Genomic DNA, 23579 nt, shown 5'->3' on the forward strand with positions numbered 1-23579 from the left:
AAAGCAGTGTTTTTACATTTCATTGAAAACTATACCAAAGAGTATAAAATCGTGTAAACAATTACGGAATAATAAAGATAAAATAATCAATAAATTTAGACTTGAAAAGAATAAAAATTGTGAAAATAAGAATTAGAAGAACCAAAACTAAATGGAAACAATTGCACAATACTGCAAATATAGCTGATGTTGTTGTTGTTATTAACAAAGTAGGTTCGTTTCCCAGGGAAACGCCATCCTCTTGGGTAACAGACTACCGCCAATTGATATCATTGTCTTCGGCGTTATCGAAAACAGGAAGAGTTCGAGTCGCGGTCAAAGGAAAAGAAAAAGAAAATAAAAAGGAACTAACTACTACTACTATCCGAACCGTTCCATCCAAAGAGGTATTATCCAACGTAGTGCGTACGTAACATGTGGATGGATGTCGAGATTATCCGTTCGACCTTCTTTCTTTCTTTCTTTCTTTCTTTCTCGTTTTGCCTTTGCCATCAGATCTCTTTGCTCCGCAATAAAGAGACGAGGATGAGCCGCGGGCGCGGAGAAAGTGTCTTTACTCTCGCGCGCGATACTCGCATCAAACACATGGCCGCAATATATCACACACACTGCACATAAACGCGACTTAATGTGTTTGTGTGTGTGTGTGTGTGTGTGTGTGGTTTCCTGTACCGATGGTGGCCGTTCATAATCGGCACCTTACGTAACACCAGTGGTAACCCACTTCTTCCCACTCTCATCACCAAAGACAACTACGAAAAGAAAATTTACAGCTACAAAAAAATAAAAAAGAAAATAATAATTCGAAACACCTCGCTCGCGTATTTACTTATGCAAATACCGGTAAATACACAATATATGGCCAACTTTCTTAGGCAATTTTCGTTTCCCCTTTGTGCAATTACAAATTCAAGGCCGAAGAGAAAGACAGAAATAGATGGAGATAGAGAGAGTGGAGACCTTTTGGTAATAATGATAATATAATTGCTGATGAAATAATATTGGAAACGCGTGTCTTTCTTTCATTGCTTACATCGATGATTCCATTGAGCGGCGGCCGAAGACGACTGCTAGCTAACTATTGCGACGGCCTTTCGCGCGGATACCCACAAATCATTTCACTTTCTATGCGCATAAATGAATTAGCGTCGGCAAAATAATAACGATAAACACGCGCTAATTAACCAATTACATGAAGAGAGTTGCACGCAAATGCCAGCTGGATTCCATCATATGCATTGATTATACACTATCAACGGCAACAGCAGCAGCAGCAGCAGCAGCAAAAATTGGAAACTCAACTACATTAAGTAATCACCCAAAGCTAGAATTACATCGAGATTATTTAACGCGCCGGAATTGCTTATATATCCTCGATCTGTAAATATCGCGAAAAGAGTGAAACTTGCTAATTGCTTTACTTTTGCCAATCAAGTCAACACCGACTTGTACGAGTTTCGCTTTGATTGAAGAGTCTGAAATGTGGCTCGAACAATTACGAAACTTATGCTTTATTCTTTTCATTTGTGTGCAATTCACGTGATGAAATATTAGCGTGTAACTTGACTTAATTGATTACCAGTTATATCACGAGCGAATTAAAGCATTCTAATGACTAAAGTGAAGACCAATTTAAGTAAAAAATACTTCTTTCTGCAAAAACGAAATTAATTGAATGTCCGTTGCATCCATTTAAAGAAATAAAATAATAATTGAATTACATATGGAAATGTAATCGGGGAAAATACGCGTGCAAAGCGGAAGAAGAAATCGCGACGGCGGCGCAAACGAAACGGAAACGCGCCATCGCGTAATTTTCCTTTTCTTTCTTCGCGCGGCGAAGAGAAATTTCGCAAAACCAGCCGACGGCAAAAGCTTTACCTCAGATCCGTAGTTTTTCGGCCTATCGAAAGACACTTTCTTTCTATTTTCGGCGCGCGCGTTCTTATACTTCTTTTCTTTTTCGTACATTTGTTATATGACTTAAGTTTGTAGTTTGGGTAGGGGGAGGAAGCGAGTATATAAATATGGAAGTAATGTTAAATTCGATGCTTCTCACCTGAACGCGTTGCTGCTCCAGCTGAACATCCTCTGGATCCGCTCGCTGTTGAGGCTGATGGCGCTGCGGCTGCTGCCGCTGTCCATGGCTCTTCTGCTGGCTGCTGCCTTGATGACGATGGTCACCAATGGGAACCAATCACTGACGCATCCACGACGACAACGAACAAATACTACTGCTACTACTCCTTTTGCAAAACAAAAACGGAGAGATACTTTACGAATTCTTCGGTCTCCTCTTTAGCTGCACCGATGATCTCTATCTGCTGCTTCTGTGTGTTGTACCTTGTGGTGGTGGTGGTGGTGATGAAGCTGCTGCTGCTGAGAACGCGACGGACGGTGCGTTAGAAAGTGAAAACCTTTCTACTTCATCATTGGTCCGGCGCACCGCTCGACAACCGAGAGTGCAGGCATATCTCCTCTGTGACGTCGATGAAAGTAATTCCTCAATTACGCGATCACATCTTCGCCGGCCGCGAACGAAAATTCTACGCACTGCGGATTTTGAAGTCAGGTGCCGTCAGATTCAACGCCAACTATATTTTCTCCCCGCACTAAAACATACCGAGCCTATTCGAATCTAACGTTTGCACAAATGTACATACATACACACACAGTCTCTGTTTCCTTCTACTTCACCAGCTTCAAATCATTCTCTTGCACAACAGTCACGATATTATTTCAAATGCGACGCTATTCATTTCGTGATGACGATCTGATTCGCATTAAGATATTAATACAATTATTATCGAGCTCATACCTTATGCATTGTGCCCATGCATTTTCGATGAGCTCTGATATCGCTTGACGGAGGAAGCGAAGGACAATCGGAGATGGTTATCTGCATTTGGTGGCGGCGCGCTGTTCGCATCTGAAGACGAATCGGAGCTCACCGAATTGGCTCACCTTGTACAAGGTACCGTACCATTGGATGGTGAAGTTCGTCTTCTCGTTGACCGACAATTGCGTGACGATCTGGGCGGGTTCGATACGTTTACCCAAAGATTTGGGCGCGCCCGAAGCTAGGAACTCGACGAAACCGCCGTTCGGGCCGAGCACGAAGCTGCGCGACGTCCGCATCTTGATCGCATCCGTCGCGAAGATGTTCCTCAGCTCGCTCAGCTTGGAGATGTGCAGACTTTGAACCATGCATCGCCCTCTGGGAAACTCCTCCCTGAACACGTAGTCCGTCCCGTGCGTGCACTTCGCGTTCGTCGTAATCCTCTCCTTCAGCAGCTCGTAGAACCTCTGAAGATCAAAATAAAATCAATATTCATGTACATTCAAACTTATAATCACACTCACCGTATGTATATTAAATTTGAGGCAAACCTCCATCTGGTAATCGTAGCTTAGACTCATGTTGATCTGCTCCACAGCCGACGAAAGCCACTCGATGAACGTAAGCTCGTCGAAGCAAGTTTTCACCTTCCTCTTGGCCGGCTTCAACAGTTCTTCAGATTTCCGCTTACTCTGCTCCTCGACGACGGTGGTCAGGAAAGGCTCGTAAATAGGCAGCTCGAACTGCAGCACCTCCTTGTTCAAATCCCCAAGCACGTTCACCAAATTGTACTCGTATCCCGAATCCAAAACGGTTTCTGCAAAGTAAAACATCAAGTTAATACAGTAAATCGACAATTCAATTAGACGTATTACCGAATTCGGCTTGAATGAAACTTTGGTACTTGGTGGCAAACTTCGAGTCGCTGATAAAAGCTACGACGCAAGCATAGTAGTGGACGCACTTGATTCCCTTCCTCCTGGAGTTGCAATCGCAGCTGAACGCGTTCGCCTCCTGCTCCGAGTTTCCACCGAAGATCAAATGCAAATAACCCAGGGGATTCGTAGCAGTCACCGTGCATTTGACCGCGAACACGTTCTGCGAGACCTTCTGGACCAAATCGCAAGATTTCGCCAACAGGCAGAGGCGTTTCTTGCAATCCTCGTCCACTCCCAGACTGCTGATCAAGTTGTGATTGAAATCCAGCACCGTTGCCGACACGTAGCTCTTCAAGGCGGACGCGATGTGCACGCAAGTCGAGTTGATTTGTTCCTCGCCCTCGTGGCATTTCAGAATGGAATTATCAAAGAGCCTCTGACAAGACTCAACAAAGCAGAGAGCTGCTGCTTTGTTGCCTTGAACAGGCAACTGGACGAAGCCTCGATTCTCGGGACCCTTGTCTTTCACCCTAACCGAGTACACTTGCCTGGCTGTCCCAGTGACCAGCTTAACAGAGTCCAGGTGCACCTTCCTCTTGTCCGAGTCCTTGAAGACCTTACAGCACATCGGGTTCTTGCACATGAATCCCCTGGTGCCATTGGTGAAGCCACAGTTCGGACACTTCTTGACACCTCTCCTCGTCGCTTTACCTAGACAGATTTTATTCACATTAGATTCGGACATTTCTTACAGGAATAACATTCGCTCAGGTTATGTTTATATTTTTTATTTTGAATTTCATCAAGATAAGATGGTTATTGTAGACAACCTGCGACGCGTCGGCGAAGCGAAAAATGCCTAAAATTCTTTTCTCGCAGAGAGTTTGGTGAATACTTGTTGATTGCATTGAAATTTGAATGCGACTGAGATAAGGGTTTTAGAGAGGATCGCGGAGGCGGCGGGGGCATATTACGATAACGAGACGCAAACCAAAACAAACGAAATGCGTTTGACCTTCGACTGCTGCGATTAATTGTTCAATGGTGATTAACGACGGTTGCGTCCAACATGGATTACGAGTGGAAATTGGACGAGGATGCGAGGAAATTCGCGGAGGAAAATCTGAAAGAGACTGAGGAAAAGCGCACTAGATTCGTTGCTGAAATCAGGTCTTGGTACGATGAAAATCCGGAGATAAACGGATGTCGGGATGCTGATGCGATCGTGCCGTTCCTGAGAGGCTGCAAGTTCGACCTGGAGCGCGCCAAAATCAAATTGAGGAATTACTATAAGATGCGGCAGGAGACGCCGCAGTGGTTCGCGAATAGGGATCCGGAATTGGAGGAGATCCAGGAGCTGGTGAATCTCGGCGTTTTCGTGCCGATGAGGAAGCTGCACGAGAACAGATTGGTGGTGATAATAAAGACTGCCGCTCACGATCCAGGCAAGCACAAGCAGGACGACGTCTTCAAGGCTGGTAAGATGATCCTGGACGTGGCCGCCAAGGAGCAGGAGAGTGCTCAAATCTACGGTGTAACAGCCATCTTCGATATGACTGGGGTCTCCTTGGGACATGCAAGACAATTACCACCGAAGGTCATTAAGAAAGCAGTGTTTGCCTGGCAGAACTACCATTGCAGGCCAAAGCAGTTGGAGTTTGTGAACGCTCCACTATACATCAATGTGGTGCTGAATGTGTTCAAGAGTTTCATGAGTGAGAAGCTCAAGGGCAGAGTACGGGTGCATTTCAAGGGACAGGAATCCCTGCATCAGGTCATTGATAAGGAAGTTTTGCCTGAGGAATACGGGGGCACAGATGGACCACTTTCAGAACACATCACCTACTGGAGGGATAAGCTCATCGAGTACAAAGACTGGTTCAAATATGATGAACAATTCAAATCCAAATTGGATTAAACAATCACAAACATTTTACATTCTTTTATACAACACTAACAAATTTTATATAAATTGTTAATAAAAAAAAAACTTACATTTACAGTTTCCTATTCAAACTTCCACCAATGGACCTGAAATAATTAATCAATTGTTAACAAATCATAATTAAGTCCAATTAGAATGAATTTTGAAAAGATCAAGTTGTTTCTGAATGAAAGTTTGTAACATTAGCGCCACCAGTGACGCGACGCAATTATTTAAAACTAAGAGAAAATTCGAATTTAAGGTAAAGTGCACTTAAATATAGAAATGTTGATATTACATCTACTTGAATCACAAGAAGGAAAATGTTTTATGCTAAGTTTCGCACGTATTCAAGTTGATATTGTATATTTATTGCACATACGGTGGAAAATGTTTTTTTTTTTAAATTGCTATTTAAACGAGCGACAAAGGAAAATCGACTACGAGAAAAGCGGTGGCCGCAATTAAATATTGTAATAAACTAAAACTCGCCTGGGGAAAGCAGGAAAATCCGTTTACTTCTTGAATTTTCTTCGGAGAAGAACGCGTCATGACGCTTCGACGGCACTTTTCCACTAGAGGCGCTATCAAATGACGCTCGTCTCTCGCCCAATCGGAACGCTCCATTTTAAACAACCTAACAAAAATAAAGTTAATAAATAATCAAATATTGAATTAATTAATTAATTAAACAAGAAGAAATTAATTAAAAACCACTTAGTTATAATTAAAATTGAATTGAAGTGAATATTGCAAAGAAAATTATTATTTTCAATTGAAAAATGTGATTTGTTAGGTTATAAAAAGTATCTGTGATAGCACTCACCTTAAATGCGTCGAATGTTGCGATTATATCGAATATCTAAAGAGATTTGGAATCGATCCAAGAAAAAGAAATTTATGTAGAAAAAAAAAACAAAATTATAACAAACTATTTCGTAATGCCGACAATAGGTGTCGCAAGTTGCATTCAAATATACATTTTTTTATTTCCAATAAGAAATTGAATTTTCGTTATCAAAAATTTTGTTTAATTATTAGCTTTTATGATTAATGACTAGAGATTGGTTCGCAAATTTCTTTAATCGCAATCAATTTTTTGTTCTAGTTGGTAATAAAACAAATTGACGATCGGAAATAAAAACAAATTGTTGTTTGTTGTTGTGGCGTCGTTTTGTTGGGAAATTTACGTTGGTGAAAAGTGTGGTTTTTCTTGGTGGAAATCAACGTGAAAATTGCAGGTGAGTTTGTTTATTGCAAGTTTTCCTTGTTGGGTAAAGTTTCTTTTGATTTTATGTGGAAATTGGTGCGTTTTTAAGACTATATTTACATATTTACTTGGGGTGAATGTTTGATAGGTTTTTGTTTTTTTGTTTGGGAAGTGAAAGTGTTGTTTCACATGGAGACGTGGAGACAATTGAAAATAAAATAAAATTTATTAATAAATGAAAAAAACGTAATCACACATAAATAAAAGATGGGTTTTGTTGTACATAAGCACTCGTACAGTGCTTCTTGTTATTGTAGGAATTGTGAAAGTAAATGAAAAGTGTCTCCATCACGAACTTGCCTCACACAGATATAAAGAAATGATTCTCTGCTCCAGCAGGGAGGGCACTCACAAAAATATATTTCATATTCCCCCTTGCAATCGTACCAGCAATAATACTTCACTGTTTCAGTCGAGTGAGAGGATGTGGACAGCCTCGGCGACGAGATCCTGACTGGTCACGAACAGCTCCACCTCCTTGTCGCAGAGCTTCGCCTCCGTCTCTGTCTCACCTTCAGCCATCGTACTGGGTTTGGGTTTCTTGAACGATCCATGATACTCTGCAGCCCCCGTATTATCGATGATGTACTTGAGGGTTTCCACGGTGACGCCGCAGCCTGGCATGATTATGATGCGTTTCTCCGCCTGCTCGATCAGCTTCTTGATCAGTTTGACGCCCATCTGAGCGTTCACCTGTTTGCCGCTGGTCAGGATGCGGCTGAAACCGAGGTCGATGATCACCTCCATCTCGATGGTCGGTCTGCGGCAATAGTCGAAGGCCCTGTGGAAGGTGAGCGGAAGCGGGAAGGCGGCTTTGACGATCTCCCTGGAGTTCTTCATGTCGACGTCGCCGTTCTCGAGGAGCGCCCCGAACACGATGCCGTCCGCACCGAGCTTCCTCAGGATCTTCGCGTCCTCCTTCATGATCTCCATCTCCTCGTGGGTGTACACGAAATTCCCGGGTCTGCAGCGGATCATGCAGTAGACGGGGACCTTGTCGACGTTCTGGTTCTGCACCTGGATGAGGAGACCGGGCGTCGGCGTCAGGCCGCCCTCCGAAAGAGAGGAGCACAACTCCAACCTGGATGCACCACCGAGGATCGCGGCCATCGCCGACTCGAAACTGTCCACGCAAACCTCCAGCACCTTCGACGACATCTTAACCTTAAAAATAATAACAACAACAAGTTGAAGGTTAAGACGGTGACGGAGAAGAAGAAGAATAGCAGCAGACGGCGAAGGGGGTGGAGGAGGAGGAGAACATACACAAACACCGGTAATGAAAATGCGATATGCGAGATGATGGTAATTATTTACTCGTAGCTCTGGTCAATACAGGAAATCGAAATCGAACGGCGACAGTACTAGTACTCGCCGGAGGACAGGGAAACTCGAAAACCACCACCAACGAATTTCATCTGCTGCTGCTGCTGCTGGGCGGCGTCCGTTGGGTTGCCTATTTTCGAACGCAACCCTTCCAGCTCTCTGGCGTGCTGCTTCCGTTCCTGCACCAACTTCTTCCTGGTGTCCACCAGCTCGTCGGACACCTTATCCAAATCCAATTTGTAGCTGTTGGCCTGCGCCTCCGTCATATTCAATTCGGACACCAAGCACTGCAGGTAACAGCATATAAATATCATCTGATTATATTCGATTTACTATATCGAAACACTCACTTTCATCTTGTTGATGTGCGAGTTCAGAGATCGCTGCGTCTTCATCAGTTGCGTCTTGATCTCGGGCCCCGGCTGTTTGCTGACCACCTGCCTGAGATTCATGTACAGCTGTTCGGCCTCCTTCAGCTGAGTCTCCTTTTCGACCGCTTGGCTCGACTGATTCAACAGTCGCCTAAATTTTATTACATTTTTTCAAACTTTTCTAAACAACTGTTGAATATTTTATACAAACTTTTGAAGCAGCGTTATTTTTTGCAGCAAATCAAAGACCTCCGGATCGGAGCCCTCCAGCTTCCTCCACCTGTGCACGTTCATGGGATTCTGCAGCTCGTCCTCCAGCGCTTTGGTCTTCAGCCGCTCCTTGGTCAGATCCCTCTCCAGATGGAACACCTCCTGCTGCAGATCCGTCATGTTGTTGATGCTCTTGGTGAGTAGACTCTTCTCCTGTCGCAACCGCTTTATCTCGACCTTCAGCAGTTTTATATCCTGCAATCTCTGATCGTACTGCGCTTCGCCCCTGTGCAGCGTAGTCTGCAGGATCTTGATTTTCTCGTACAGCAACGACAGCTCGTCGTTGCGGCGAACCAGTTGAGATCCCAGCACGTCCCGTTCGTTCATCAGTTGCGTTATGGTTTTCCCTTGATCACGAATCATCCTATCGCTTGTCTACCACGTAAATGTACAATCAGAATTCCAATAGCGCCGCTTCAACGTTTTACTTACCACGATGACTTTATGGAGACGCTTCTCCTCGTCCTTTCGTTCCACGATCTCCTCGCGCAAACTCCTTATCTGATCCCAGCAAATGTTCAGCTCGATCTTCATGTTCTCCTTCTCCTTGGTGATCTTCCTGAGGATCGTCTCCTCTTTGATCAGCAGCTGCTCCTTCATCGAAATATCTTCCTTCAGCTGCTCGGTCTGATGCATGTTCGTCTTCAGCTTACTCTTGAGCTCGTGCCCCTCGGCGTTCGCCTCCTGCAGCGACTTTTGCAGCGCGTTCTTGTCGGCGCGTACCGCGTCGAACATATTCTGCTGCATCCGCAGCTTGTTCTCGTTCTCCGCCTGCGTCTTCTTCAGCTCGTATATTTGGTTCTTCTTCAGCTTCACCTCGTCCAGCGTATCCTCGATCTTCTTCGTCAGATCCAACTCCTCCTCGAGCAATCGATCGCGTTCCTTCTCCAAATACGAGATCTGCTTGTTCTGCTTTCGCGTCTCGATCACGTGATTGTCGATGTCCGATTCGAGCTTCCTCTTCGCCTGCTCCTGCACCTTGATCAGCTTGATGTGATCCCTTCCGACCGCTTTAATTTCGTTTATTTGAAACAACCGTACTTAATATCTAATTGTATTACGCCGCGTACCTTGCTGCCGCATCAAATTCTTATTCAGGATTTCCTTTTCCCTGCTCAGATTCTCGATATTCCTCTTATCCGAATCCGCCTGCCTTTTGCGTCCCTGCAAATCCATCTCCATTTCGGCGATGACCTGTCGCAGCTTGTTGCGATCCTCGATGATATCGTACTTCTCCTTCTCCATGTGCTTGGTGCGGTTGTCCGCCTGCTCCTTGCTCTTCGTCAATTTGGCGAGATCGATGGAGAGATGGTTGCGCTCCTCGTCTTTCGCCTTCAGATCGTGCACGGTGTTCGCGTGCTCCTTCTTCAGCGACTCGTAAGTGTAGTTGAGAGCGTCCAACTCGTCCTGCATCTTGCTGTACTTGGCGTTCCATCCCTCCAACTCTTTGAAGCACTTCAAAGACGCCGCCTGCTGCTCCTTCAGGTGCAACTCGAACTTTCCGAGCAACCGCTGATTCGTCACGATCGTATCGTTCAGACTGTCTATCTCCTCCTGCCGGTTCATCGACTCCATCTGAGACTCCTCCAGCTCCGTCTCCAGACGCTCCTTGTGCCTCTTGTACCTATCCACCTCCGCCGAAGTTTCCTACGAAACCAAAAAAATTAAACACACACACAATTCATCATTCATTCAATCCGACCTCCAATTGCCCGTTGATCTCGTTAATAGTCAAGTCGGCTTGCGAGGTGCGCCTCTCCAGTTCATCCTGGTAGGCCAGGGCGTTGTTCAACTTTTCGTTCAACTTTGACACCTCCGACATCAGCTTAGCTTTCTCCCTCTCCAAACCCTCCCTGTGCTTCGTCAACTGCGGATTCCTAATTAAAAACATGATACATCATCAATTCCATTACATTCGATCCCTTTACTCTTCCATCTCGCCCTGGGCCATCTTATTCTTGAAATCGATTTCCGCATTCAAATTCGCAATCTGCTTTCGCAAATTGTCGATGATCTCCTGGGCGGCCTGTTCTCTAGCGTGTGCGTTATCAATCAGCTTGTGCGAATTGTCCACCTCCTCCTTCAGCGTTTTAATCGTCGCCGTATCGTTCTTGATGACTTTCATGCTGGTCTGCAGACGATCGCTATTATCCAACGCCTCTAGCTCCAGCTGAGCGTGTGCATCCTGCAGCTGCACGTAATCCTCTCGAGTCTTGTACATGTAATCGAAGAGCTTGGTGAATTCGTCCGCGAATCGCACCATCTCTTGATCCTCCTCCAACTCGGCGCAAATCTAAACAAAACAAATTACACTTAATATATTTATATTTCCTTCAATCATTTCAAAAACCTTGGTGTAATCTCTTTCGACGATCGCAAACGCATCATCCGGATTATTCGGATCCAACTCATCTTCAGCGTTCATATCCTCCTCCAATTCCTCAGCAAACTCGGCGTCGTCCATCGTGATTCGTTTTGCAAATTAAACACCCTGAGCGCAATAAATAAAATTGTATAAAAGATGCGTCCACTTTCTGGACGTCCATAAACCGATCAAACTTTCCTTCGTTTCCATGGCGAAGACGCAAGTAGGCAACTTCTGCGACAACCCAAGTAATTTCAATAGGACTTTGTTTTTATTAATATTTTTATTATTTTTTTATAAATACGTCACGTGATCAAATTTGGGAGACTGTGATTGGCCACGACTGCGACTTAATCATCACCTGATCGAAACGGACGATTCTGATTGGACGCTCATCGATCACGTGATGCATCTGCTGCGCATCGTCGACTCTGCCAGTCCGACATTCGAATTCAAAGTGAACGCGTCGTATCGGTGTTGCTCCCGTGTATCTACACTGCAGATTTCACTGAATTTACACGGGAATCATGGAATTTCTCAGGTGAGTCCTGAGTTATTATATCTATTCATTGCCTGCTACACATTTTCGCATCCGTCGCAAAAACTCTACTTAAAATAATTCGAATTTAAACGCGATCTGCGCGCGGCTTTATTCAATATAATTATACATTTTACGCTAAGTCCAAGACGCTTTTCAATAACATTGAATCATTAATTAATCGTTTCTCGAGTTGCCACTAATTGTGCATTAAGATAAGATTCCTATTGTTTTTTTGTTAATTCCCATTGGAAACTTTTTTTTTAGTTCATGACGCTTCCGTCGACGATTTTGGAGATGGTGGCGCTGATCATCGATGCCAACCGCAGATATGGACTGCGCTACATTTGCTGCCAACTTCATTTACCAAGTTAGTCTTTGTTTACAATTTTTTAAATTATTTTTTTTACAAACATATTTACTCTTTTCATAACCACTCATTAATAATCATGTTCAATCTTCGTATATTTTCAAATTAATTTTATTTATAATTTTATCATGATTTGTATCACATTTTTTAAATTAGTTTTACTTTTCTTATAGGAAAATAACGAGTCCTATAAGATTTTGTTTGTACAAGGAACAAAGATATTAATTTATTTTTTTTCAAATTAAGAATTCAAATTTATTGAACTCAATGTAAATATTTGGATTTCGTAGATGTGTTTTTAATAATTATTCATATTAATTTTTAACGATCTGAGCATAAACGAACAAATAATATAACAGAAAATTATTCGAATTTATAATCGAACTCTCTATATTTTTTCCAGAATATTAAATTATTATTAGTAAAATAATTGTAATTTATATATTTGGCGTTCTGTGATTGGCTGAGCGGTACGCGCGTCACTGCATGAGTCGACTGTGCGCGCCGTACCAATGCGCGCACCAGTCTCGCGCTTGCCGTCGTTTAGTACGCGTCGCTCCGTTGTTGTTAATCGCATGCAGTGAAATCAACAATGCAAATTGGATTAATTGTGATTTGTGGAGGATCTACCTAACACTACGGATTAATTAAACACAGGTGAGTCTTTGCTTTATTTATTTGGCGACAATTTTTAAATTAATTATTTTATTGAATTTTATTCAAAACCGACTGCCGCGCATTTACATTCATTATGTTTATAAACCTTTTTTTAGGCACTATTAAATTGACTTTGATTGATTTTTTTTTTCAAATTTATTAAAACAATTCAGATTCAAAACCGACGACTTGCGCATCTTATTTACTATCCAATTAGATTGAGTGCGGCACTTAATTATTATATTTAATTAATTTTTTTTTTCCAATTATTATTTTTTAAATGTTTATAATAATAATAAATACACATCCTTTAATTCTCAATGAATTGCCACATATATTTGTACAGTATTTGGATTTTTCTAAATTTAATTTTCATATTTTTTTTATATGATTTTCTGTTGGATTAATAATCGTTTATGTTTCAGGTAATTAATAATCGACAGCCCCGAATCGTTTATCCCGCGGCAGGTGTCTCAAGCCAAAGTTTTAACTTCCGGCTAAACCGTTTTATTCTCCGGTTTGTATAGCACTTTCGATGTTTCAAATTTAAGCTATGATCAAACAAACCGGAGGAACGGTTTTACCTGCCAGACGTTTTAATTCTAGCTTCACTCTGCTCATCAACCGGCAGTTAAGTGTTCCGTATATCGAAATCCCGCGAATTTATTTATATTGAATAAACGACAATGCTTCATACCACTTGGAGTTGTTGCTCGTTTCATCCTAATTAATAATTAAACTCACGGTTTCGCTTATCACAAACGGGAGTGTTAATTATTCGCGAGTGAATTATTTTTATCCTTCTTTCATTAATCGTTTCGTTTTCGCGAGTGTTATTGAGTGAGTGAGTGTTAATGGGTCAGATGCAGTCCAACATCGCAGCATTCTGTAAGTCTTAATTAATACTTATATCTAATTGGATTTCCATACTAATTTTCTCTGTTTATTGCAGGTTCTCTGTTGGCCTAGAGACTGAATGAGGGAAAGATGTTATTATGGGGCGGACCACCGGCAACTTCAAGGTAATATTCATATTTGATTTTTCTTTCTTACTAATATTTTACTAATTAATTATTGTTTTAGGCCCAACTTGTGAACTTCCAACGATTTTGGACAGAAGAAAATGGATACATAAGTAGTGAGTGATTTTTAAATCATGCGAACATTACCCTCCCTTATAGTAAATTTAATTCAATCTTGGTTCTCCCCAAATTCACTTTCAATTAGCACATTTTGTGCATGCCCTCCTTCGACTAAAATCATTTTGTTGTTTCAAATAGTTATTATCTCATTGCTTTTAATTATTTTCTCCCCCTTGTATTTTTCGTTTTGCTGAATATCACTTGGATATGTAGTTTGGGTTGCATACAATAACCATTTGATTCATTTGAAAATTTTCCGTCAATATTATTTATTTTAAATATTTTATTCTTAATAATTAGTTAGGGAATAATCATATTGTTATATCAGTTACTAATTTACATTTGAATTAATTAATCTTAAGAAAGTATTTTTAATTTTTACTAATTGTTTTCAATAAGTTTTAAATTTTTAATTCAAATTCAGAAATTCTAAAAAGGGGGCCACCCCTGAGCACATTGTAGTGTGAAAGGAATGAGAGATTGTTGTTATGTACGAATGCGAGCTCGCAAACGAATGATTCTATATTTTAGTGCTCATTTTGGATATTCTGAGTTGTAATTATACACGAATAATAGTTATTTGTATTAATTGTTTTAAATTTCAATTAAAAAACAATTAAAAATACTTACAAAAAAGTTAATTAAATCAAATAATATTATTACTTTTTAATAAATTTATCTATCGGTATTATTTATGCTATATTAACATATTTTTATTTTGCTACAGGGTTATAGTTCTTCGAGTCTTTGGTTATTGTGTGTCGTCCCGTGATTTACAAGCATGAGTAGTTAGTGGCAAATCTAACGTATTTGTCAGCTTTATATGTTTCTGCTTTCAGGGGTGGATCTAACGTATCCACCGTGCCCGAAAATCACTCGAAAGTCGTGCAGAAAGAAATTCTTCTTTTTAACAGTCTTCATTCAACAAGATTTGATAGTAGACTCTCTTTGCACGATTGTAGATTTGTATTAAAGGATGTTTCAGTACCCTTACTCTCCCCCTTAGAGCTTATCTCAAGGGTTATTACATTTTAGTTTTAAATTATCCCTAGGATCGTGAAATGGTTGCACACTATCACGATCCACCTGCAACTCTCTTGCAGTCCTCCTTGTTTTCAATTCAATCGTATATATTTGCTTTATCTTTGATAATTAAAAGTAGCTTCAATTTGTATTAAAGAAATCTTTTGTATTTGATTGGCATTGGTTCCCTTCACTCCGCCCGTCCGCCGCGCGTCCCCCCGTAACTGGTGCTATGCCTATTATGGGGGTGCCGGTAATTCCGCAGACTAGTCAGTTAACTCTGACAGGGTCTCTGCCGGTCCCAACACCTTCCTTCCTCCTCTAACCACTTGTCATTTCAATACTCTAGAATTCTCTTCGCTCGGGCGAAGTTCACTATTAACTTCATCTTGATTTCCCCCTGGTTAAGGTTAGGCATTTAGTATGGGTCGAATGAGCTTTTGCTTGGCTCACGATTCACTCACTCCATATCAGTTTTTTTGGAGTTTGCTTTATTATTTCGAGTGATTTTCCATTTGTCGTCGGTTGTACTAATCCATGTCTGTGGGGATCTAACGTATTCCCACGTGTTTCTCTTTCAGCAGATAAAGTCTACCTCTGGACTGTTGCGCTCGATCTGTTCCTTTTTGCTGTGAAGGTTCAGATCTTGCTGCTGGGTCGGGCACTTCGGAGGTGGACCAAACTATTAAATATACACAGCAAAAACCATACCTTTTCTTTTCATACAATTCTTGTGTTTTATTAAATTGTGAGAAAGCTAATTGATATGGTAAAGTGCAATTTGCCATACATGTTAGATTTCCATCTGCTTTCATCTGACGACTTCGGTCGTTTGAATGTAGCAAAACCATAGATTTAAATCGTGAATTAATTTACACGATTCCCTGTATTTTTTTTGCGCTAACCACTTTTAACGCAATTATGTTATTGTTTATTGCGCCATATAAATTAATCTATTATAGATTCTAGATTTAGTTTAGGATATTATTAATTTTAAGTTAGTTTATTACACAATTGCTGTCACTAGGTCATGATGTTTTTCTCCAACCTCCTAAATCCTTTTGTATTCCGGGTTGTGCGGCCTTGCACGATTCTCGTTTGCGACGAGAATTGTGGTTTCCACATGGTCACACTCCCGAGTGTCAAAAGGTCTTAACACTTTTAAGATCAGGCATCTTTACATGCGCAACACAGCAGCCTCTGATAAGATGCAAGATCGTCGGTCTTCACCTTCACGCGGTGCACTTGTTTTAAACAAAAAAGAGCCGACGGATCGACCTATAAAGATGTTCTATTCATAAAATTCCATTCTTAGCTGTTCAATAGACTCGGCCAAGAAACTCTTATGAATGAGATATTTATATAACCTATATCCTCCAACCATTCATTTCCCATCCAACAAGAATGTAGGTTTTTGTTTTCGTGGAAAACTCTAGCAAATTAAAAATGTAATCTTTATTATTTCAATAGATTAGAGATATTTGGAATCCCCGGAACCCTTAAAAATATACAGTATGTATCACAAAATATTCAGTACTTGGAAACGAAAATAAAACAAAAGTAAATTACAAAATAATAGGTAATAAAATACAACAAATATTAGTTTAAAAAAAAAATTACAATATGCATGTATAAACCGTTTTCTTCGTACAAGCCATCTTTCTCTCATTCTAAACTTTCATTATCCTCTTTATTGTACTTTCATAAAGCATAAAACTATTATTTTTTTTCTGTTTTAATTTATCCATTTCAATTAATCAACGCGCGTGCTTTCGAATTTCAAAATTTTCAACTAAACAATATTTTAATTAACGAAAAAATAATATTTACCTATTTCGATTGAGAGAGAAAAAAAAATAGTTTTAGCAATTCAAAGAGAATCATAAAAGTGTTTGCTTTCATTCAATTTGCATCAACTTTGAAAATAGAAAAAATGTTGCGCTAAATGTTTCATTTGGTGTCTCGCATTTTCATATATATATTTTCTTTTTTTTTTAAGTTTATTTATTGCTTCGTCATAGTTTTCCTTTTTCATATTATTATTCATGTCTAAATTAAACTAATCCTTGTGATGATTTTTCACTCCTTCTCTTTTCCTCCTTCGGAAGTCATCATATCATCATTGTTAGTTCGCACAATCCGTCGATATATAAATTCGTCCGTCGAAAAATTATATAGAAGACTTTTGTTATACAAAAATATACATCTCAAATATTAGTCAACAAATAATCATGTGTCATTCTTGTTAAGTTTCAGTTTACTCTTGGAATGGTTGTTGCCTCTTTCTCGCCTTTGTGAGAATGCAATTGTTGTGTTCATTCAGTGTGAGCATCATTTTCGAAAGAAAAATATATATGGGTAAGAAGCCTCATTTTGGTTTTTTTTTCCTCTTAAGTACCGAATCGATTTAATTTAACAATATATATTTATATATGTATGTATAGATATAATAATAGAATAGTTATAGAAAATTAAATAATTTTATTCTTTTTTTTTTTGTTTGTTTGCTTAGGTTGCGTGAACTATATGTAAGTACTCGGGCGCAGTAGCTATCACTCACATCTTGAAGGGCGCAAGGTGGTACATAAAGCATTTGTTGCAAACGCGAACGGCTTTGGTGTGTCCGAATTTGGGCAGAGGAACGCTGTTGGCAGAGCAACGGGCGCAAAAGACTTTACCGCAGTGGCGACAATGGTGGCGTCTCTTCACCACCGTGAAGTTGGCCATGCAGCTCATGCATTTCGGGGCCTCCACGTCCGGTATCCAGACGGGCGGACTCTGTGGCGTCTGCTCCATGGTCGTCGGTTGCGGCAACTCCTCTTCGATCTCGTGCACGACCTCCCTAACGCTAGCGTATTGCTGCATGTCGCCGGCGAGTTGCTCCTCCACCTCGCGTCCTTCCTCCTCGTCGATCTGGAAGTACACGTTCGAGTCGAAAAGGGCCTCCTGTGCCAGAATGTTCGGGTCCACCGAGTACTCGTTCTCCATTACCTCGTTCTCGACGGGACGGTATTCCATGGAGGCTTCCTGCACCACCGGCTCCGGTGCGGCCACCGGTTCGGGAGACGCGTTCATCAAGAACACCGCCTTCAGAATGTTCCGCAAGTCGCTCGCGAAATTTGTTTGCAGCTGATCGGCGACGCCCGCTATGCACACGTACAGGCGATGAATCAGATCTGCGCTAGATCTGTGAAACGAAAAACAATTAGTATCATCCGGCGATGAAGATGATGATGATGATAATTACCTGAATTTCGCCCTGACCTCGTTACGGTTCGCGTACTCCGCCGCCTGCAGAGCCATCGCGATCTCCTCGTCGTCGGCGCACGTGCTGTTGAACGAGGAGGTCGTGTCGGTACTGCCTAAACTCGAGGAATCCTCCTCGCACTGTTGCTGCAGCTGCTTCATCTTCCTCATACGCTTGGCGTCCTTGCTGGTGGACGGGCATTCGCATCGGTTCATCTCCAAACTGGGCGATCGATCCAGGCTGGTGTTTTCGGTGCAGATGCCCGAGTCATCCGGAGACTCTGGCTTGCCGCCGACTCTGGTTTCTTTGGTGTTAAGGATGGTGGAGAGGGTGGCGGCGGCGTCGCTTATCACCTGCAGCGAGTCGTGATCGGGCAAAGAGTCTGGCCTCTCGACGGCATCTTTCGAAGAGGCCATCGAGGCCACTATAGCATCGTGTTGCACCGTGTTCGGAATGAAGTAACCCCCGGAGGTTGAGGCCGCATGGTGATGATGATTGGTCGCCGTCGCCGACTCGTAGTCGCTGAACATCTGTTCTATCTCGTCGACGTTATCCTGCTGCTGCAGCTGCTGATGATGATGTTGACTGTGCGGCAACTGTTGCCGATTGTCCATCGTCGCGTTCGGGTAGTTCGAGTAGAAGCGCGCGACGAAATCCTCGCTGATCTTGGCGCTCGTGTCCAGCCGCATGCCGCCGGCGCCGGACGTCGTCTCCTCGTTATCACATAATATTTTCTCTAAATTATAGAGTTCGCACTTGTTGAGCGTCCAGAGGAGCTCGCGGATGCGGAGGAGCAGCGTGCGGAAAGGTCGGAACATCTCGCTCATCTCCTCCACCGGTTTGTCGATGCACAGCGGGCCGTTGGGGAAGACCAGCAGCCCGCTGACTATAGCAAGCCTGGGTATGGTGAACATCAAGGCCGGATCGCAATCGTCGACCGTCTCCTGCGTGAGCAGCCCCATCTTGAGCGCTCGCTGCAGCGTCTCCGAGAACAGCACGCCGATGAGTTCCTGCAGCTCGTACTCCTGCGTCGTCTTCACCGGTACCATCACGCTCACGTACAACAGCTCGAACTCTGCGAACAGTCTGTCGAATATCTTCAGGCTCTCCAGCAGCATCTCGGTGACCAGCTCGTTGCTGTCCAGTTTGATCGGCCCGTTCGGTGTGTTGTACTTCAACGAGGCTTCCCGCAGCAGACCGCGTACGTTGTCCAGACTCTTCGTCAGAGCTTTGGCTATCGGTCGCATCGTCGTGCTCTCCGCGTCGTGGTTCAATATCGATGAACCCGCCGCCAAACACTATTTACAAAAAAAAACCATAATTATTATTATGTTTCAGAGATTGGTATATGTATATACTAACCTCGGCGCCGAACCAGAGCTGTCCGGCCAGGTTCTCCTGCAGCACGTCTTCAGGGAACTTGACCCGAAAGTCACGATTGGCCCGTTCGTCGCCGATCAGCACGTCCATGATCGCGTTCGTGATGGTCAGCACCTTGTCCTGTGACTGTCGCAGCTGATTCACCAACGTCGTGCATCGCTCCGGGTCTTTGCGGCCGTCGAAACTGTCCAACTCTCCTGCGATCAAGTTGAGCGCCTCATCGGCGAAAAAGAATTGCGCCAATAGAGACTTGTCATCTTTCTATATCCAACAAACACACAAAAACATTAATTAAACATGAAACACGCAATCATATTTATATATAGTTTATCGACATCATCAACATCAACTTTACCACTCATTTCTAAAAAACGATTGCACTCAGCAACACTTTACTACCTTACTCAACACCTCTACTCGAGACACGTTTTTCGCAACAACAATCTAAAAACTTCCGGCGCGATTATATTCAAAACTTAATTAATTTCTGCACTTCAATTTCAATTTACTCAATTATCCTCTAGTGTTCATTACATATACATTACATAAAAAACAAATCGCGCGATTTCATTCAATAATTATTTACGTTTATTTGCATTTAAAAACAACAAAACTACTACACCTACGCTCTTTTCGCAAACAGTTCAACTCCTAAAATAAAACAACAGCAGCAGCAACAACAAAAAAAAACGCCAGACCGTATGGATTCGCCGATTCATACAAGTACACAGACAGACATACAGACTGGCCAAAAGCAAAATAAACAAAGCAATTCGAAATCCTAACGTAGTTGGCGCGAGTCCCAAAAAAAAAATAATAAAGGAACGTAAACATAAACAAGTGAACGCGTTGGATGTGGGTGTTTACATCCAAAATATCGTATCGCATATTTGTCACAAACTACTCTTCGAGAAAATCCGTCCTCACTTTTCGCGCAACGCATGCATAATTCAAACTAAAATCGTCGCGCTCTCTCCTCTTTACACCACATCTCTCTCTCTCTCACTCTTCCACACTCTGCTCTTGCATTGTCCGTCGTTGTTGTTTTTCCTTCTGTTTTCCATGCCGACTTGACCTCGATTTCGTGGTCTAAGCATACCACACTTGCCTGCTTGCTTCACGTTGTCTGTTTACTGCGAGCGTTTCCGAAACTCAAACACACCTAAGGTAAATAAATAAGTAATCTTGGCGGAGAGCGGAGAGAAATCACGGCGTACAATTTATTATTTTAATTCGTAATCGCGGCGATTTTTCGAATTTTACAAGTACACTTGGAATAGAGACAGAGACAGAAAAAAAAACGTAAAGAGAAAGCGAAATTTATAAATAAATCCGTACGCGCTTCGCGCTAGACTTGAGAGTTTACACAGATAGATAGTTTTACTTAGAATTCGAAACCTTCATCGTTATTAGTATTAGTAATAGCAGTGGTTTTAGCCTAAATCGTCACATTATCTGATAAACACACAATGACAATTTAAAATTGTGTTGTCTGTTTATCGTTAAGTCGATATAATATTCGAATCATTTTGCAATTGGGAAAGACTTGTTTATGCGAGTTGTTTGCCACTTGGTTCGACTCTTTAAATCATCGAACATTTATAGTTGTTTTCCACATTACATTCAATTGCAGATCGATAATGATGCATTTTCCCCCAACCCAATACATTTCCAATTTCACTTAGAATTAATCAAACTTTTTCTAAGTCTAATTTATAGTAACACGAATTATATTTGTTCTTAATTGAGATTTAATGCGGACATCAACATCATATTTTCTTTTGTCCGTGTTTAATTGCGCGCTAATCCACTTATCATCTATTAAAACAGTTCCTCCTTCCCTATAAAGTGGACATTGAAACTCTCCATTTAAATGTACTCGATTTTTCAAGGACAACCCAGAAACTTGTCTCGTGATTTCCATTATCTGAATTTCGTCCGAATTAGAGCAAGTCTCCTATGCGTTCTGCATCGTTCGCTGCGTTTCGAAAAAGTCCGTAACCGTACTGTAACTAAAACAACAACAACAACAACAACCACTCAACAACAAACTCGTACACTCATAACTAGCTAAACTGTACGTGTGCTTATGTACCAAGTCGAATGACAAAGTGAGCGAACTTCAAGGTAAAAAAAATTCCAAGCGCAATGACAAACAAATGAACTTTTGTCGTGTTGAAAAACAAAACGTGCGAAATAAATGATAATCGTGAAAAGTATATATATGCGAGATGTGTTTTGAAAACACGACCGCCGCTGCTGCTGCTGTCTATATGGAAAGGTGGAAGGTCACGAATCGAACTGTGTGTTTAGTAAATACTTAAATTATTGTTAAACTTTAAATGTTTTTTTCGTATTTGCTTTTTGCACAATCCACAATTTGTGGCTTCTCGTTAGATCCGAGATTGCTGCGGCGGCCGTCGTCCACGAACAAAAGCTTGCAACCGTTGTTATGGTTACGTGTAATTGCGGTTGACCCTGCTCCTCCTCCTCCTCCTCCACCGATAACGTTCTCATTTTTAGCGTTTTTCGAAATCCATCGATACACTGATAACAACAACAACTCTCTCTCCCTCTCCCCCCATCTCTCTTCCACACACCGCAACTACCATTATCTTATCTATCTTATTCTGTAGACTCATTACAAACGTACAGCACATGCATTGATAAACAACGTTTATACCCAAAAAAAATAAAAAAAAGGACAAATATTTGTTTACGTAAACGTCATCTACACAACAAAAACAAAAGACTTTCATGGCTTCCCTTGTCTTCGTCTATTATCAATTTTGGTGACCTAAACGCACGTTTTTCCGAATGCGCGCGTGTGACTCAACTATTGCATTTGACTCATCGCAAAAACAAAAGGAGAAAACAACGATCGCTTCTATTGTTTGTGCTGGTTGTTATGTACTTCGCGTTAAACGTTTTTCTTGTGTTTCGTCTTTGCAAATCGACGCAGGCGAGAAACAAACAAACAAAAAACAAAACATTTTTCTTCTCCTAGTTAAAATTACCTTTGGTTTGTAGAACCACTTCCTGATCGAGTCCATATTTTCTCCTATCTCTCTCTCTCTCTCTCCCTCTTTTGTTGTCTATTCTTCTTTCTTCTTCGTCGGCCGCAAAAATTGACGGATTCTCCTCTTCCAATCCGCCTCAAGTGAAGGCAGCGGCAGCTTTCATTTTATGCAACAGTTTGGTGAAATTTTCGACACACACTCACAATCACACGAATGGAAACAGTTAAAAAGCGATGATGCACCGAGCAACGAACGTCCGTTTTTCCTCACATGCACCTCTGTCCATGACACAGCATGGCTTCAAACTATGCACGAAGAAAATCCCCCAAAAACGACATGAAAAACGGGATCACGCACCACAAACAACACCACTGTCTGTTGTTGTCTCTCTGTGCTGGCTGTCCTCCGTGTTCTATTATTTTCTATCTGTTTTTCTCTCGAAATCGCACACACACACACACAGATTTACGTTTCAGGGTAAAAACACTTTCAATCTGTTCTTCTCCCCCTTCGGAGCGAAACGAAAAAAGGAAACAAAAATAATACTGCGAAACTCTAACCCTCCTGTGTCCCAAATGGCAGCTGCTCACGAACTGCCATACGGTCTGCTAGATGGGTTGCTTGCTTGTTACCTGTCTGCCTGTCGATTGAAAAAAGGAGACGAACAGATTTCGTTGCAGAGAGGAAAAGAGAAAACGCGATACGTTCGCAGCGATCCTAACGACAACGAATATTACATTTTCCCTACAACGCGCGCCATCTATACCTACAAAATATCAATATTTTAATTTAAAACCAATTATTACTTAAATTATCAATAACACAATTAGCAATCATTAACACTTTTAATCAATCTCTAATTACATTTCATCAACTGACAATGTTATCATATGCAACCCGTTCATCTTCTTAAGACAGTTTCCTCTAACATCATTACAGAACTCTATTTTTCGACCCTG

General features: G+C 41.7%; 5 protein-coding genes across 5 annotated transcripts; 1 reads left to right on the forward strand and 4 right to left on the reverse strand.

Annotated features, from left to right (window-relative positions):
- Positions 1-2012: 2012 nt before the first annotated feature.
- On the reverse strand, positions 2013-4479 carry LOC108565248 (uncharacterized protein C2orf42 homolog). Its single transcript, XM_017924595.1, has 3 exons — positions 3715-4479; positions 3364-3656; positions 2013-3306 (listed from the first exon to the last, which is right to left on the reverse strand). The coding sequence occupies exons 1-3, from the start codon at positions 4460-4462 to the stop codon at positions 2896-2898; spliced, it is 1452 nt and encodes a 483-aa protein (XP_017780084.1). The 5' UTR covers positions 4463-4479; the 3' UTR covers positions 2013-2895.
- Positions 4480-4596: 117 nt separating this feature from the next.
- Positions 4597-5663, forward strand: LOC108565249 (alpha-tocopherol transfer protein). The gene has a single exon (XM_017924596.1). It carries the CDS (start codon positions 4787-4789, stop codon positions 5633-5635), a length of 849 nt encoding a protein of 282 aa, XP_017780085.1. The 5' UTR covers positions 4597-4786; the 3' UTR covers positions 5636-5663.
- Positions 5664-7058: 1395 nt separating this feature from the next.
- On the reverse strand, positions 7059-8155 carry LOC108565250 (copper homeostasis protein cutC homolog). The gene has a single exon (XM_017924598.1). It carries the CDS (start codon positions 8067-8069, stop codon positions 7320-7322), a length of 750 nt encoding a protein of 249 aa, XP_017780087.1. The 5' UTR covers positions 8070-8155; the 3' UTR covers positions 7059-7319.
- LOC108565251 (cilia- and flagella-associated protein 58-like) lies at positions 7986-11390 on the reverse strand. Its single transcript, XM_017924599.1, has 9 exons — positions 11229-11390; positions 10807-11171; positions 10581-10755; positions 9949-10525; positions 9311-9888; positions 8820-9253; positions 8588-8759; positions 8229-8524; positions 7986-8075 (listed from the first exon to the last, which is right to left on the reverse strand). The coding sequence occupies exons 1-8, from the start codon at positions 11340-11342 to the stop codon at positions 8276-8278; spliced, it is 2664 nt and encodes an 887-aa protein (XP_017780088.1). The 5' UTR covers positions 11343-11390; the 3' UTR covers positions 7986-8075; positions 8229-8275.
- A 6027-nt stretch (positions 11391-17417) lies between these two features.
- Positions 17418-23253, reverse strand: LOC108565247 (lateral signaling target protein 2 homolog). The gene is made up of 4 exons (XM_017924594.1): positions 22618-23253; positions 19583-19861; positions 18221-19518; positions 17418-18160 (listed from the first exon to the last, which is right to left on the reverse strand). The coding sequence occupies exons 1-4, from the start codon at positions 22651-22653 to the stop codon at positions 17530-17532; spliced, it is 2244 nt and encodes a 747-aa protein (XP_017780083.1). The 5' UTR covers positions 22654-23253; the 3' UTR covers positions 17418-17529.
- Positions 23254-23579: the final 326 nt, after the last annotated feature.

Source organism: Nicrophorus vespilloides, unplaced genomic scaffold (assembly GCF_001412225.1).
Source record: "Nicrophorus vespilloides isolate i.1.1-1 unplaced genomic scaffold, Nicve_v1.0, whole genome shotgun sequence".
Lineage (NCBI taxonomy): Eukaryota > Metazoa > Arthropoda > Insecta > Coleoptera > Silphidae > Nicrophorus > Nicrophorus vespilloides.